A 16872-nucleotide genomic window follows, 5' to 3' on the forward strand; every position below is an offset into this window, starting at 1 on the left:
GCATGAAAATTGCACTCCAATAAAGTCTAGAAAAGCTAAATTTTAGATATGAATGGTTTGAATTCAACTGCAGTTGTGTCTAATTGTGATGCTTTTCGCAGTAAATTGTTTTTACTGCGAAAAATGCTTTTCTGATCACAGAGGAATGGATAAAAAGCTTACTCATTGGGAATATGCTCATTTAAATTGAGCACTGTAAAATTATATGCATGATTTCACTGTTATGATTGGCTCTCTGATGGCAACCATAACTCAGATGAAGCCTGCAGTTAAAATTAGTTTGACAACCTGCTGTACCAGAAGAATTCACTGAGAATGTTTAACTTCATTGTTATTTATTGGGTTTACTGATGTTTTAAAATTTACTGACTGTGTCAAATGAAGGCAACACAATGATTGTTATTCTATGGTTAGAGTATGTGCATTCAGACTAATTATTATTTTTGATGGAATGCTTCACACTAACTGATTGAAACACAATTAGCTTTTTTCTTTACATATTGTTACAATAATGCATTAATAATACAAGAAGACTACATAAGCAAGAAAATAAAATTGCATTTCTATTGGCTTAAACTATAAATTCGCACATTTGCTCGTAATATTACCACGGTAGCTGTTCCAAAACATCATACATTGGAACAAACCAGGTCATTTGATTCAAGGGAATCCAAGGTTTGTTTGAACCTCTCTTTGGATAACTTTCCTTGCCTGGTGTCAGACTTGAGATCACGCTCCTTGTTGTGGATGACTTGAATGTACTGGTCTGTACCACTGTTCTGCTGATCACTGCTTGAGGCCAGGGAGGCGGAGTCAGACTCAGTCAGAGCGTGCTCCAACTTTGGTCTTGTCTTTGATTTCACACATGGCTCCATATGCCTACTACTGGTTGGGGACTGGCCATGTCTTCCTGGAGAATTCATGGGGTGCCTGGTTCTGACCAGTAGAGACTCTGCTCCTCTTATACTGTCTTGAGACTGTGACTTTAAACTTCTCCATCTGATATCTCCTTCCTCTTCATCATCATCTTCCTGGGCTCTGTACATCCCTCTGTTGCTCTTTACTCTGTCACCAATGTAGAAGCGTGCTGGCTGGTGAAGGTCAGATAGAGAAAAGGGTCGATAAGCCTTCTCTAACAATACTCTTCTTCTGCGTTTCCCTTCTCTCTCCTCCTCCTCTCCATTCAGATTTTGTTGGGACAGGTGAGATCTATGTGGGTGTGCTTGGTGGTGTGGGGTACGAGGAGTGTAGCGCTTGATGTTACATGGGTAGAGCTCCAGAATCTCTCCTGGCTCTTCCTCCATTAAGTAATGGCGCGGGATACGTGTGGCAGAGCGAAGCAGCTTCTTCCTCGGTTCATGTTCATTGACAATCACGTAGCGGGTGGCATGACCACGGCGAACCCCATAGTTGTGTGCAGTAATGATCCCAGCCGGTTCAACAGGATGTATAGCATGTAGAGTCTTCCTGTACAGGGGGTCTGAGTGGATGTTGTCAGAAGATCTGGGTGGGTGATTGTACGCTTTATGGTAGTAAGACTTAGAGTGACAGGAACCACTCTGGCCTCCAAGAAACGGTGTGTGCCTGGTATGAAGAAGGACAACATATCAGAAACAGACTATATACTGTATTTATCATAGATGTTATTGTTAGTAGAATTCAGAAAATCATATAACTTGGAAAAAGGTCGTGAAAATAAAGCTGGTGGCCCAAGACCTTTGGACAGTACTGTACCACATTTAACTCTATTTGTTTCCACAAACAAAAGAACCACAAATGTTCATGTGGCAATTTTACCTGCTAAATGTGTACTCAGAAACAAATAAAGGTGCCATATTTTACCAAACCAACTTTTTCTCATATTTGGGATGTAATATTGGTTCTATGGTGGTTCAGTTAACATGTGAATTATGAATTAAAATTGTCCTCGCATTCCTGAGGCCTGCTGAGAGGCCTGAAATCAGGTCTTTCAAATTTTTCGAGCTTATCTACATCACTAGCAAAGCTCTCCACTGACAGTACCTCTCCACTCCCAAGACAGCGCTGTCAACATAACAAACAAGTGTGCCCTCATAAGTGGGTCTTCTACACGGAGGCAACCAATCAGAGGAAAAGGTGCGGCAGAAGTTGTATACAGTAAGTCTTTTTGTCTTGAATTTATTTATTTTCAAATATTTGATTTTATTTTTAAACTTCAAAATGGGACACTTTGACCTGCAACATAACAGGAGGGTTAAAGAGCAAAGTGAACATTGTTCAATGTAATAAAATCCTACAGGTATAGTCCGGTGCTTTGTGTAAATTCTGAGAAATCCTGTAATAAGCTGAATGACTAGAAATTTAAAAAACAAGCTCAAAATCCATCTCTTCATCCATTTCTATGTCACTTGTTCTGTTTAGGATCACAGGGAGCTGGAGTCTTTCACAGTCTACTTCAGTCCAGTACACACTGGACTCCTCACCAGTCAATAACAGGACACATAAACACTGGCAGTCAGGTAAGTCTACTGACGGACACCATCAGTGACTTAGTGGAAATTATTCCGAATTAGAATCAGAATATTTTTTAATAATTATTTTTCCATCCCTTTTCTGTGTTGCTTGTCCTTATTATAATATCTCAGTTATTATATATTATTACATATGATGTATTATCCTATTTCCTTCACAGTATGAAAAAGTTAAATAATTTGTGTCTTTCTGTCTGTCTCTTGCTCTCTCTCTCTATCTGTCTGTCTGTCTATCTATCTATCTATCTATCTATCTATCTATCTATCTATCTATCTATCTATCTATCTATCTATCTATCTATCTATCTATCTATCTATCTATCTATCTATCTATCTAGCAATCATTTGTTTTTAACTCAAAGTGGGTTGTGTACTGTATATACTAATAATAACACTGAGTGAACCCCCATTGCCATACATTCCAGACCCACTCGCTAGAGGTGAAAAGGTTTCGATTTCCCCAATAGACAAGTAGAAAGGTTACACCCAAAAATCTGCGATGTAGTGGGGCCACATTAGGTGAACCATGATATTGCGGCCACACTGTACTCCACAATACAGTCAAAATGTGTTCAAATCCATTCTCTTGACAAAACACAGTTATAGTGTTTGTTTTTTCATCAAAATATCTCTCTGACACGTTAGGTACGCGCTCCAACCTATGTTTGGTGTGTGCGGCAGGACTTCTGGAGGATCCAGCCACAGGTCTGTTCAGCTCTCCCCGGGATGCAGACTGAGTAATTGTGCGAATGCTGTTACTGGGATGCCCAGGAGTATGGAAGTTTGTGATGCTGCCGTTCCGTTGTGGGGAGGGAGTTTGGATGGACGGATCCTGGCTAGTGATGTCACTCTCCTGTTCATCTGGCTTTGGATCCCCCACTTCCTCTCCTGGAGCCTGAAGTCGTGCTGAGGAAAGGTTAAATATTACAGTGTGAATAAGTGAGAGTCCACCCCACAAAAAACATGCAAATAAATAAATAAATAAACTATAATGCAAGATAGCACACCTGCAGTGATCTGGAAGACTTTCTTTTTATCATCAGTGCGCTCCTAAAAGGATTAAACAGATGCTGTCATCTCTCTTCTACATTTCCTGAACCTCTTTCAAATGTGCTGTCGTATGTGATTGTCCATATTTCACTCCATGGCTTTAAAGACAGTTGGGCTTAGTTGGGTTCATGCCGTTGGCAAGAGAGTTATATTTAGTCATAATAGCTACCCCTAAAATACCAATAGAATACATTTGTAATTTATTATTACTCTAATGGACTATGTTATTGAATGTTCGATTAGTTTACAGTGGGAGATAGTTGATGTGATTAATTTGAGTTTATGAGACAGTTTGCTCCTGATGCTCCAGTTTTCTTCACTCTCTGTATGTGGGACCCGTGGTAGTAATGCTGTTGTACAATATTGGGTTCCTAAGTGGAATTACATAAATGCTTCCAACTATGTGTGTATATATATATATATATATATATATATATATATATATATATATATATATATATATATTTTTTAAATTTTATTTTGTTACAATACAATGTTTATGTGCAGTGACTACAGTAATTTACTAGTGGTATATATATTTTAATTTTTTATTTTGTTACAATACAATGTTTATGTGCAGTGACTACAGTAATTTACTAGTGGGTAATCATAACATGAGTTGTTGAAGTTCATCAAGGCACTTGAGAAAGCTATGGGGTCGTTCAAACCCAGAAAAAGGGTCCTGTAATATTCAATAGACACTGTCCAGCTATTGTCGTCACATGTGGCTGTAATTGTTGCTGATGTGTTGTGTGTTGCAGGTGGGTAAGAGTGACAAAATTATAACTTGCAATATTGTTAGTAGACGAGTCTGTGTGTCCAGCAGTAATGTGAATATAATGCGTTTTTGAGCACACATGTATAAGTTCAAGGCGTGTAGTAATTAGCAAATGACTACTGTAGCAATTTATGTAACAATTGGCCATTACTATACTGTATATTATATGATTGTACATCAATTGGATATGACAAACATATTTTGAGTTAGTACATTAAGCAACAGGTGCTTTTATAGGAAGTGATGGAGGAATGCCTCGAATTCAGTAGCCAAAGTCCAACTGTCATCGTCATATGTTACACTTGCTGATGTGCTGTGTATTGCAGTGTTGTAAAGAAGATCACTTCTCAGAAAAACCCTGCACCTCTGGATTTATTTGTGTCCATGTGTGCGACATGTATACCTGTACTTTCATTTATCAGACCTTTCAACTTTTTATGTGCCTCCGGCAGGAATAAAGCAGTTATGGCCCATTCACTGCTACTTGATACTATTTGATTAGCTGTATCAATGATAATATTGTATTATGCTGTATGTGTCGTACAACAGCGGTCATACATTGACCAGGGCCCACGCCTGTGGATATAGAATATACAGATGATTAAGTAAACATTGTAAAAGCAACTTGCAAACACATGGGCTTTATTAACACAGTACATGCATCATATCTTTTGCTGCTGTAGCCAAATATTTCCCAAAAATAATAGTAGTAGTAATATTTTCATTTTAGTAAGATAAGAAATGTGGTTATTACATCCTTCCATCTCGGTTCCACACTCCAAACCTCCCAACCTTTAGAAAATGATGGTAATGTACCGTAATTTCTCGTGTATAATGCGCATTTACCCCCCTTTTGACAATTAAAAGTCAATAGTGCGCATTATACATGGGTATAGAGGCAAATGGAAAAAAACATGCACATTTTATAACATTTTGCCGCCATCTAGTGGTTATGAAAAAGCTGTACAATTTCATTCCAAAATGCCACCATCACCTCGTGGTTATAAAAAAGGTGTAGACTACACTTTCATTCCAATATGACAGGGGTATGTATGACTGCATATATGTACAGTTGTGCTCATAAGTTTACATACCCTGGCAGAACTTCCTCAGAAGCAACAGAAAGTTTTCACACCTGTCATCTTCATTCTCATCTCCATTTTCATTGCTGGTTAATTCCTCTCTCTCCATGTATTTAATCACACGCTGGCTTGAACTGAAAAAGCTGAACAGCGTTCATCGCTGCCACGGCTGCTACTGTAGCTAATCCTAAATACATCGGCAAAAGTGGACATACCGCCCCTTTTGACGTCACTACCCAGCGACGCAAACAACAACTGCGACCAATGTTGAAATAACATTTCAGAAAAATATATAAACCTGGAAATAATTTTCTAAAGTTGTGAGGGGCAGCTGTGGCGAAGGATGTTTCCTGGAGTCCACGATCATCTCTACAGTCTTGAGTGTGTTCAGCTCCAGGTTGTATTGTCAGCACCAAAGCTCCAGACACTCCACTTCCTGTCGATATGCAGACTCATCACCGTCTTTGATGAGGCCAATGACTGTGGTGTCATCTGCAAACTTCAAGGGTTTGAAAGCCGGGTGCGTTGAGGTGCAGTCATTCGTGTAGAGAGAAGACCCGGCGAGTATGAATGACGCAAACTCGCGCAGTGAGTCGAATGACTTATAGTTCACAAACAGCGACTCCAAGTCCAGGCTGCATTGTGTGCTGAGTTCCGTAACATCAGTACACAATTTTTCGTTGATGTAGAAACATATTCCACCACCTTTTGTCTTCCCCAATAGCTCCATGTCGCAGTCTGCTCTGTATAGTTGGAAGCTGGGCAGCAGTACGCCGCCGTCAGGGATGCGTTCACAAAGCAAAGTCTCTGAAGCAGAAGGCGGCAGAACATGCAGTTTTACTGGTGGTCTTTGTGAGGAGATGAAGCTCGTCCATTTTGTTGAGTAGAGAGCATAGATTTGCAAGGTGAATCGAGTTCCCAAGGTATTTTGAATGAACTGAATATTTTGAATTCATAAAAGAATGATGTGTTTTTGTTGTTGTTGTTGTTGAATGCCTCCTTCACTTGAATAAGTTTAATTTGTTTGTGTTAAAACTGGGAATGTTTTGCATGTGGAAAATAATTTAGGGAATCATTGGTATGTTGAATGATTTGAATCGGCTGAGAAATGTAAAATGTCTTTTAACCCCGAAAAAGTAATGAGAATATTAATAAAGCATTTTGGTGTCGAATAACATGTCTAACCACAACAGACCAGTGTTTGTGGTATGGCCATATATTATGTTACAGTTTAAATAAACCCAAATAAAATTGGCCACCCAATCAAGAGCCAAACCCAAAAGTAAAACCAAGCAAAATGTCTTTGCAAGTGACTTCAAATTCAGGATTATCAACTTTAAATGTACGGTATATTTTCAATCTGTCAGTTGGTTAAAGACTCACTGTCTGGAGCTGGATCATCAGCTGGTTGTTGGTGAATTTTAGAGACCTGGCAATGGCCTGGAGATAGTATATCAGCATGCTAAAACACAAACAAAAAAATCTAAATCAAAGTACTAGTTCCATTGTGCGTGCGTGTGTTTGTGTATGTGTGCGTGCGTGCGTGTGTTTGTGTGTGTGTGCGTGCGTGCGTGTGTGGTCTTACAACAGAAGCAGTAGTGCTGGTAACACTACTACAGGGCTGGTGACATAACTCATCACTTTACTGAACCACTGGGGAAAGTCGCTGGCCACTGTTTCAGATATGATGTCATAGATTTTCTCTTGACCGCTGCAATGTACAGTTTCATACTTGGATTATCTCACAGTGAAACAATCTAGAGCGTTATCACACTTAAGAAAGCCCCTGCTCTAACGAGACATGGCAAAAACTGAATGATTTGGGATTCACATTATGAAATTAATTTCACTGATTAAGAGTGGTAAAAAGATACCAAGATACCTACAGTACTTAAGAATTGGTGAGAAACACATCCTAATCCACAGTATTTACCAATGTACTGTATCCCCAATGTAAAATTATTTTTTGGCAGCTGTGGCTACGTGGTCCATGACACCTCCTGCCTCTGTAGGTATACCAGTTGGCTCTGGTGCCCATGTTGTGTCACTATAATGACGGGTTTAAATGCAATGGCTGAATTTTGTAATAAAATTAATGACAGTGAAGAGGGTTCTTCTTACCTAAATGGTCCACAGTGCTGTGATGGCCGGTATCTTACAATGGCAAATATTGTGGGCAACATACACAGAAATAGCATGAAGAGCAGCATCGCCAAGTAGAAATTATTTGATCTGCAACAGAGTCATTAAATTGATTTAAAAACAAGCCTTAAAAACATAAAAATCATTCTGTCTCAAAGAAAAGAAAGAAATACTTCATTAAAAATAAAATTAGATTATTAAAGTAATGCCAAATCCCAGATTATGGTGATATATACATCCCCATGAGTAAACTTGGTGGTATCCATGGCATGATACAACAGACATCCCAAGACGTAAGACAATTCCACTGGCAGGACCTCAAACTCTGTTACATATGAAAACGTTATGGCTTATATTACAAATGAAGGTAGGTGGTTCAGAACCCCTCTGTACAGTTCATATACTGTGTGTGTGTGTGTGTATATCTATCTATCTCTATCTATCTATCTATCTATCTATCTATCTATCTATCTATCTATCTATCTATCTATCTATCTATCTATCTATCTATCTATCTATCTATCTATCTATCTATCTATCTATAATATTCAGGTGTCTCGGTCAAAGGTCTGACATTTTTCAGGCAAAATACACAAAGAATACAAATACAAAATTACAGCACACTCAACTTTTAACACCATGGTTGTAATCACTCCGTTTTGGAGGGGCAGTTCTGCCTCATTCAAATGAGCCACTGCTCACCCCACACCCCATCTATATTACTGCACCAATGCTGATTATGGCATTGGTTACCATGACAACCGGAGGCAGAGCTACCGGGTTGCCATGAAGGGACCCAGAGAGTGAAGATACAAAGTCACCTTAAGGATTTGAAGATCAATTGCATTTTCACTTGCGGAGGTAAAACTTTGATCACACAGTACTGAATTACACTTACTCTGATTTACAATTAGTATGAGCTGTGCACGTGGACATGTGCATGTCACAGTGGATGGGTGGGCAGCCACTCCAGAGACCCAACTATTTGTAAGTAAATGAAAATGTCAATATTCCATAATCCATCCATCCATCCATTTTCTGAGTCGCTTATCCTCACAAGGGTCGCAGGAGTGCTGGAACCTATCCCAGCTATCATCGGGCAGGAGGCGGGGTATACCCTGAACCGGTTGCCAGCCAATCGCAGGGCACATAGAAACAAACAACAATTCACACTCACATTCACACCTACGGGCAATTTAGAGTCTTCAATTAACCTCGCATGCATGTTTTTGGGATGTGGGAGGAAACTGGAGTGCCCGGAGAAAACCCACGCATGCACAGGAAGAACATGCACAGGGAGAACATGCAAACTCCGGATTGAACCCTGGTCCTCAGAATTGTGAGGCAGATGCTCTAACCAGTCGTCCACCGTGCCGCCATTCCATAATGTATCCCCTTTAATGTTTTGTTTCAGTCCAGGAACCAGGTACTATCCATTGAAGAGTAGACTCTTTTTTTTTGAAAACAATGGATGACACTAGTACTAAAGAAGCAAATGCCTGACCTGGATGCTTTGAAGACCTGCTGATGGGGAACATTACAGGTGAGGACTGCCCAGCTCCTGAGATACATTAGACCAATCAGCTTCAACACATTAAAGGCAGGAAGACAAGGGGAGAAAAACGCTCCCATCCTGTGAGAGAGAAAGAGTTATTTTCATACCTTGTGGGTGACATCAGTAAAAGACATCCATTGAGTTCATTGTTGCAAGGTGACAGTTCTGAAATTAGATGACAAAATCTGACGGGGCTGGGCACAGAGGTGGAATTGAGACATAAAGGTATTTTGTAACAGGTTCATGGATACTGAGCAGCACCGGACAGACTGTTAGCTGATCTTCTATTGTAGTCAAGCAAGCTAAAGATTTTACAAATGTTTCAACTTACCAGATCATCCCTTGGTTATAAATCAAGTGCAAGACATTCTCTGCTATTTTGAATTCCCCATATTCAGGCTGAAAATACACACATAACCATGTAGTTTTCAACAAAATTTTTCATTTCCGTGTCACAAAACTTGAACTCATAAATTATATGATCAAATGACTGGTGTTCTCATCGATCTGGGTAAATGTTTACAGTATATCAATAAAAGCACTCTCTAAAAACAGGTGGGTCAAAAATAACTCAATTGTTTTTTGTTTTTTTAACTCAGCCACTGGGTAATTATAGCACCAAGCAAACAGTTGTTAATTTGACCCAGTAGGATGGGTTGGTCGATTTTAACCCAACAGATGAGTTAAATATTTCACCCAAATGCTGTATCAAATCAACTACAATGCTGGGTTGTTTCAATCCCATATGTGTGTTATATGTTGTCCCCTTATGCTGGGTCAAATTAACTACAATGCTGAGTTGTTTCAACCCCATTGCTTGTCATACACCCTTCTCAGATGCTGGGCCAAGTCAACTAAAATGCTGGATTTTTTCAGCAGCCATGTTTGTTAAGACATTTATTGGGCCAAAAAAAGAATTACATCCAAGTAAATTTTTTTACTTTGGAAAAAATTGCTGGAATTTTGTTACAGTCAATTACGCTACTCTATCTTAAATTGCGGTAACCCAATCCCCACATGCTCCCCGATCTTGTCCAATCTCAGGAGCTAAGCAGGGTCAGTTCTGGTTAGTACTTGGATGGGAAACCACCTAGGAATAACAGGTGCTGGGGTTGGGCAGTGGGCCAATTACCTGCTCCTGTAAAAAAAACTGGATTGCTGAAACTGCAATTTTGGCCTAATGTACCTCATGGCATTGGGAGCTCTAACAAACTACTGACTAACCTCAAGTTGAACTTCTGATTCATTATAAACTACTATTTTTAATTACACCTTCATCAATAGATTTTCTTTGGTCACAAGCCGAAACATTACTTAATGTAGGTCACTATAATATGCATGCACAACAAAAACTTTTACAATGGAGAAAAGTTAAATTTGCAATCAAAACATATTTAAAGTCGAACAACTTATGATGATATAAAATAAAAACAGGAAAATTATCTTCAAAAGACCTTTATTGTGATGATTGTGTATTGTTCAAACCTTATGCAACCTAATAATTGCCAATAAGCATAAAAGTTGACAATTTGTACCATTGCAAATCAAGGTAAAAAAGATCTATCAAGGAAATAAAATACAGTTCAATACATTATTGAATATGATAAAAGCAAAAAAACATCAATTCTCCTATTCAATGTTGACATTTTAAGTGCAGTGTCACCGGATATGTACAACACAAATCTGAATACAACCTAGAAAAACAAACACCAACAAAACAAACAACACGCTCCATCCAAATGCCTCTCTTTAACCATCCAATATTTAGAGCTCGACACTCTTTGCGTCATTTTCTTTAATCCTATATCTCCATGAATATTTTCTGTAGAGCATCAAAATTGTGTTTTCACATACTTGGGTTGGACAAGTCTCGCACAGAGATAAGGCCAAACAGCATGGCACATCCATGTGCGTGTAATGGCAACTCACATAGAACTTTCACACCTTCAATAATGATGCCAAATGTCACATGGTGTTTGAAGAAGTTCACCCCGCCATCCCTGATGACACACTGCCATGGTACACCTGGTAATAAATATCCTGTTCCACATTACTCCTGACCAAACTGATAAAAGACATCCATCCATCCATTTTCTGAGCCGCTTCTCCTCACTAGGGTCGCGGGCGTGCTGGAGCCAATCCCAGCTGTCATCGGGCAGGAGGCGGGGTACACCCTGAACTGGTTGCCAGGCAATCGCAGGGCACACAGAAACAAACAACCATTTGCACTCACATTCACACCTACGGGCAATTTAGAGTCTCCAATTAATGCATGTTTTTGGGATGTGGGAGGAAACCGGAGTGCCCGGAGAAAACCCACGCAGGCACGGGGAGAACATGCATACTCCACACAGGCGGGGCCGGGAATTGAACCCGGGTCTTCAGAACTGTGAGGCTGACGCTCTAACCAGTCGGCCACCGTGATAAAAGACAATAAATTTATTAGAAAGTTCTTCAGATAAAAGCAGTGTCTCATGTACCAAAAGAAAAAAATATCTACACAAACAACTCTCAATTAGATCTAAATTACAAAAAAACAAAAATGTAAAAATGTAATGTGCAAAGTCCAGTTGATGGTCAACTGTGGCTTTTTCAAATATTTTTGTCATAGCAAACATTTGATGGCTACAAGATAAGTATTTTAAGTATATTCCAAGACAAGATAAGTATATTCCAAGACGTTGCTGCAACAAAAAATTAATACAGCAAAGCAAATTTGTTCATATAGCGCATTTCATACACAAGGTAACTCAACATGCATTAAATGATTAAAAGCATTTACAAGCAAAGAAAAAAACAGCTTATAAACGTTTAAAACAAAGGAAAATAAAAATACAATTAAAAGAGCATACAGTGCAAGAAATATCATTTAAAAGTGGAAATGCTCTAAGAAGCATGAGAAAAAAGAACACCTGTACTTAAAAACATTCACACTTGGGGCTGACGTCACTTCTGTTGGCAACTTATTCCATTTGTGTGCAGCATAACAGCTAAATGCTGCTTCACCATGTTTGCTTTGGACTCTATGTTCCACTATTTGACCGGTAGATCTTAGGGCCCTACTGGATTTATATTCCATTTCTTTCTTTCATATATTCAGGATCCAAACCATTTAATGATTTATAATAGTACATTTAATTGGATATTTTATGTATTATTATTATTAATAGTTCCTTTTCTTTAAATAGTATAATGCGGCTTCAGAGTGTCTTCAGACCCTTTAGGTTTTTACCCTATTTTGTTGCATTGTAGCTTCAATTTAAATGGATCAAATTAATTATCTATTATTATTTGGATTTACCATGATAAAATATGTAGATTTATACCACTAAACTCGTTGAGAATATCATTTACCAGGAGTAGTGTCCTCCACCAGTGTGTCATTTGACGACTGTCCAATCTCATGACACCAAATTTACAACAAACCCGAGTATTTCTTGAGAATCTTATACCAATTATGAACTTGAATATTTAAATATTCAAAGACATTTTCTAAAGCTTAAGTGATCAGTGCTAAACTACTTACCAAATACTCTTTGAAGAGTTCATCTACATCTTCCCTAATGTAGACAATAAGGCCCTTCAGCACACTGTTAACATTTACCTCAAGGCTCTCTACTGTAGGTGAGAGACAAACACATACTTAATGCAAAATTAAGCTGTCCATTTTTACAATTTCACTTGCACAACTTCGGATTCAAATTCCCCATGATGCGCAAATGGGTAGGTGGAGTTACAGTAATCGTGATTTACAGATGCTTTTTAAGAAACTGTGATAACGCCTGTTAACACCTGTTTACATGCCGTAGTGTCCATGGGTAAGACACATAACCGCTAACTGACCTGAAGGGTAGAGGGTCTGTGAATATGTTAACAAAGTTAACAGTTCCTGATGGGCAGGTTAGCTCTTTCCTATCAATGTATGAATTTGTGTGAAACTGTGAATATATGAATGTGATGAGTACTGTAAAGAACTTTGAGTGGTCTGAAGACTAGAGTAGCATGTATTAAGACCAAGTCCATTTACCATGACACATTTGTGTTGACAAAATTACAACTGTTGCTTCTACATACGTTAAGGCTGCACAACATTGGAAAAAAATGACACTGCGATTGTTTTGTAACCCTGTGGTATTGCGATTTGAAAAAATACAGATGACAGCATACTCGTGACATGAAAACCATCGCACGTTTTTCTTATTCACTCTGTGTATTCTTGGGACAGTTTGTAATGACAACAACCATTATAAATAGGTTTTACACGACCAGGATTTTTGGGGCCGATCACCGATTTTAAAGAAAACAATAACCGATCGCAACATGGAGCAATGTGTCTATTTAAATGACCTGTTCATTTACTGTGTATACTTGTGTACTTCATTGCTCCAAAAATTATATTTACAATAAATATGTATCTTTGTTCATCTATTTATGTCAGTGAGGCATAGTGACAGACACAAAAAAATTAATAGTCTTCTATTAGACGTACAGGCAAGAACTTAAATGTGCGAAGCCTACAGTGAAAACAGTCAAAAAGTGGACCAATGAAGCCCAGATGGAACTTCAAAGCTATTTAGACTGCACAGACTGGAGTGCCTTTGAAAATTCAGCTGGCAGCCTGGATGAATATACGGACACTGTCACATCCTATATCAGTTTCTGTGAAGAGGTTTGTGTACCAACAAAATCATTTCGCACATTCAACAACAACAAGCCGTGATTAACTGCTAAACTTAAGCAGCTTCGCCAAGCTAAGGAGGACGCATATCAGAGCGGGGACAGGGCCCTGTATAATCGAGCTAGAAACCATCTTACTAAAGAAATTAACATTGCAAAGAGAATCTATGCAGCAAAGTTGGAAAAACAGTTTAGCGCAAACGACTCTAAATCAGTCTGGCATGCATTCCAATCGCTGACTAATTACAAGCGACTATCCCCCCAAGCTGAGAACAATAGCACACTAGCCAACGACTTGAATACCTTCTACTGCAGATTTGAAAAGGACAGTTTCACACCACACACCCACCCGGCCGCACCCGCGACCACAACCACACCTCTGACTTCTGCGTTAACCATCCATGAACAGGATGTGAGAAGCATCTTCAAACAACAGAAGATTAACAAAGCGGCAGGCCCGGACCATGTGTCCCCATCCTGCCTCAAAGTCTGCACGGACCAGCTCGCTCCAGTCTTCACTCAGATCCTCAACAGATCTTTGGAAATGTGCGAAGTTCCATCCTGTTTCAAACGCTCCACCATCATTCCAGTCCCCAAGAAACCTGCAATCTCTGGTCTGATTGACTACAGGCCTGTCGCTTTGACATCTGTGGTCATGAAGTCCTTTGAACGTCTCGTGCTGGACCACCTCAAGAGTGTCACAGGTCCCCTGCTGGACCCCCTGCAGTTTGCCTACCAAGCGAAAAGGTCTGCGGATGATGCAGTAAACATGGGACTGCACTTCATCCTAGAACACCTCGACAGTGCAGGGACCTACGCGAGGATCCTGTTCATGGACTTCAGCTCAGCGTTCAACACCATCATCCCTGAACTCCTTTCAACCAAGCTTCTCCAGCTCAGTGTCTCACCTGCCATCTGCCAGTGGATTTACAGCTTTCTGACGGGCAGGACACAGCAGGTCAGGCTGGGGGAGGCCACCTCATCCACACGCAGCATCAGCACTGGGGCACCCCAAGGTTGTGTCCTCTCTCCGCTGCTCTTCTCTCTCTACACGAACGACTGCACCTCAGCAAACCCGACTGTCAAACTCCTGAAGTTTGCAGATGACACCACTGTCATCGGCCTCATCAAGGACGGTGACGAGTCTGCATATCGACAGGAAGCGGAGCGGCTGGAGCTGTGGTGAGGCCGACACAACCTGGAGCTGAACACGCTCAAGACTGTAGAGATGATCGTGGACTTCAGTAGGCATCCTTCGTCACAGCTGCCCCTCACGTTGTCCAGCTGCCTTGTGTCAACCGTCGAGACCTTCAAGTTCCTGGGAATTACAATCTCTCAGGACCTGAAGTGGGCGACCAACATCAACTCCGTCCTCAAAAAGGCCCAGCAGAGGATGTACTTCCTGCGGCTTCTGAGAAAGCACGGCCTGCCACCGGAGCTGCTGAGACAGTTCTACACAGCAGTCATCGAATCAGTCCTGTGTTCTTCCATCACAGTCTGGTTTGGTGCTGCTACAAAACTGCTGAAAGGATTGTCGGTACCCCCCTACCCACCATTGAGGACTTGCACGCTGCCAGAACTAAGACAAGGGCGTGCAAAATCCTCTCGGACCCTCCGCACCCCGGTCACCAGCTCTTCCAGCTCCTTCCCTCAGGTAGGCGTTACCGATCAATGCAAACTAGAACTAGTAGACATTCCAACAGCTTCTTCCCTCTTGCGATCAACTTCTTAAACACCTAACCTATAATTCCATTACAATAAGCTGGCAATTTCTTGAATTGAGTTCGTTATCACATTTCTGTGGGGCCAATTATGTACTACTCGTGCACTCACTGTAGTTGTCTCGCCATGCTGCACTATTTGCATATACTGGCCACTCATGCCAGAGTAGCATCTGCTCCATTTGCACACTGATTGAGGAGTATCTGTAACATTTGCACAACCAACATTGTCCCAGATGATCGCACTACTCGTCACTTTAAACCGCATACACTCCTTGAAGTCTCAGCGCCCTTTGGACAATGGTCATTGCACCGGACTATTGCAATATTAGTCATTCGAACTGCTCTAAGTGCTAGAGGACTCTGCATCTTTTTGCACAATTGTTTTTTGTCAATAAATTGACTGTAAATTGACTGTCTGTTGTACTAGAGCGGCTCCAACTACCGGAGACAAATTCCTTGTGTGTTTTGGACATACTTGGCAAATAAAGATGATTCTGATTCTGATTTTGATTAGATGGCAGGAAGTACATAGAGTAATTAATGTATCCACTTTTTGTGACATTTTTTTTGTTGGTGTGCCGTGAGTTTTTCAATTGTAAAATATGTTCCTTGGCTCCATAAAGGTTGGAAATCACTGCTCTAGTCAGATCGTGTATTCTAATCAGTCAGGTCAAACCAACATTACAACATGACAGAAATAATGCGTGCTAACTTACTGTAATTAAATTACTTTGTTGTAATTAAATTACTTCACCCACACCGAAACTTTAGAGCATGATTTGACAGAACGGCGGCATGTTTACGTACAATCGTTAGTGCTAGCACTAGCTTGCTAGGCTACATAACGTTTCGTTGCCTGCTTGCGAGCCGTATCGTATTAAAAGTATGTGAACATACCTCAAGCAAGCCTTAAACGAACATCCTCTCATGTCCTGAGCACCAGTGACCACCAACACACATTTTTCCACATTTTGTCCTTACAATACAGTCAGCGCAATCCACCCTTGTTGTCGTCGCCACAGTAACGAGTGTATCCAGTCGCAGTTGACAAGATAAAGCCCAATGATCGTAAAAAACGGGATGCGGTGGTATTGGAATACAAAATTTTATTGCAGTAGTCTGACGAAGTGCGATCGTGAAGGAGCAAATTTGTCTTGTAGTCTGATCCGGCATTACGTGTTGTCTGTCTCAGACGTGTTGTCTGTCCTACACCCCCGACATGTTTTTTTTTTTTTTAATAGCTTTATTGGCCGTCAGATATATACAGTACTAAGTCAAAAGACACGTGACAAGGCTAAAAGTAAACTAGCTTTTATGATTCAAATATACTGTGCACGATGGCGACGCGGAGTAA

The 16872-nt window shown here is 40.2% G+C and overlaps 1 protein-coding gene across 1 annotated transcript in view; it reads right to left on the bottom strand.

Moving 5' to 3' along the window:
* Positions 1 to 539: 539 nt before the first annotated feature.
* LOC133399216 (transmembrane channel-like protein 3) overlaps positions 540 to 16872 on the bottom strand; it is an 83663-nt gene continuing 67330 nt past the window's right edge. The window contains exons 15-22 of the mRNA XM_061670577.1: positions 9449 to 9516; positions 9067 to 9195; positions 7542 to 7652; positions 7006 to 7131; positions 6804 to 6882; positions 3518 to 3560; positions 3149 to 3416; positions 540 to 1584 (exon numbers count right to left, since the gene is read on the bottom strand). Of these exons, the coding sequence (XP_061526561.1) occupies positions 630 to 1584; positions 3149 to 3416; positions 3518 to 3560; positions 6804 to 6882; positions 7006 to 7131; positions 7542 to 7652; positions 9067 to 9195; positions 9449 to 9516 (1779 nt within the window). The 3' untranslated portion in view covers positions 540 to 629. The remainder of the gene's footprint in view (positions 1585 to 3148; positions 3417 to 3517; positions 3561 to 6803; positions 6883 to 7005; positions 7132 to 7541; positions 7653 to 9066; positions 9196 to 9448; positions 9517 to 16872) is intronic.

Source organism: Phycodurus eques, chromosome 2, assembly GCF_024500275.1.
Source record: "Phycodurus eques isolate BA_2022a chromosome 2, UOR_Pequ_1.1, whole genome shotgun sequence".
Classification (NCBI taxonomy): Eukaryota; Metazoa; Chordata; class Actinopteri; order Syngnathiformes; family Syngnathidae; genus Phycodurus; species Phycodurus eques.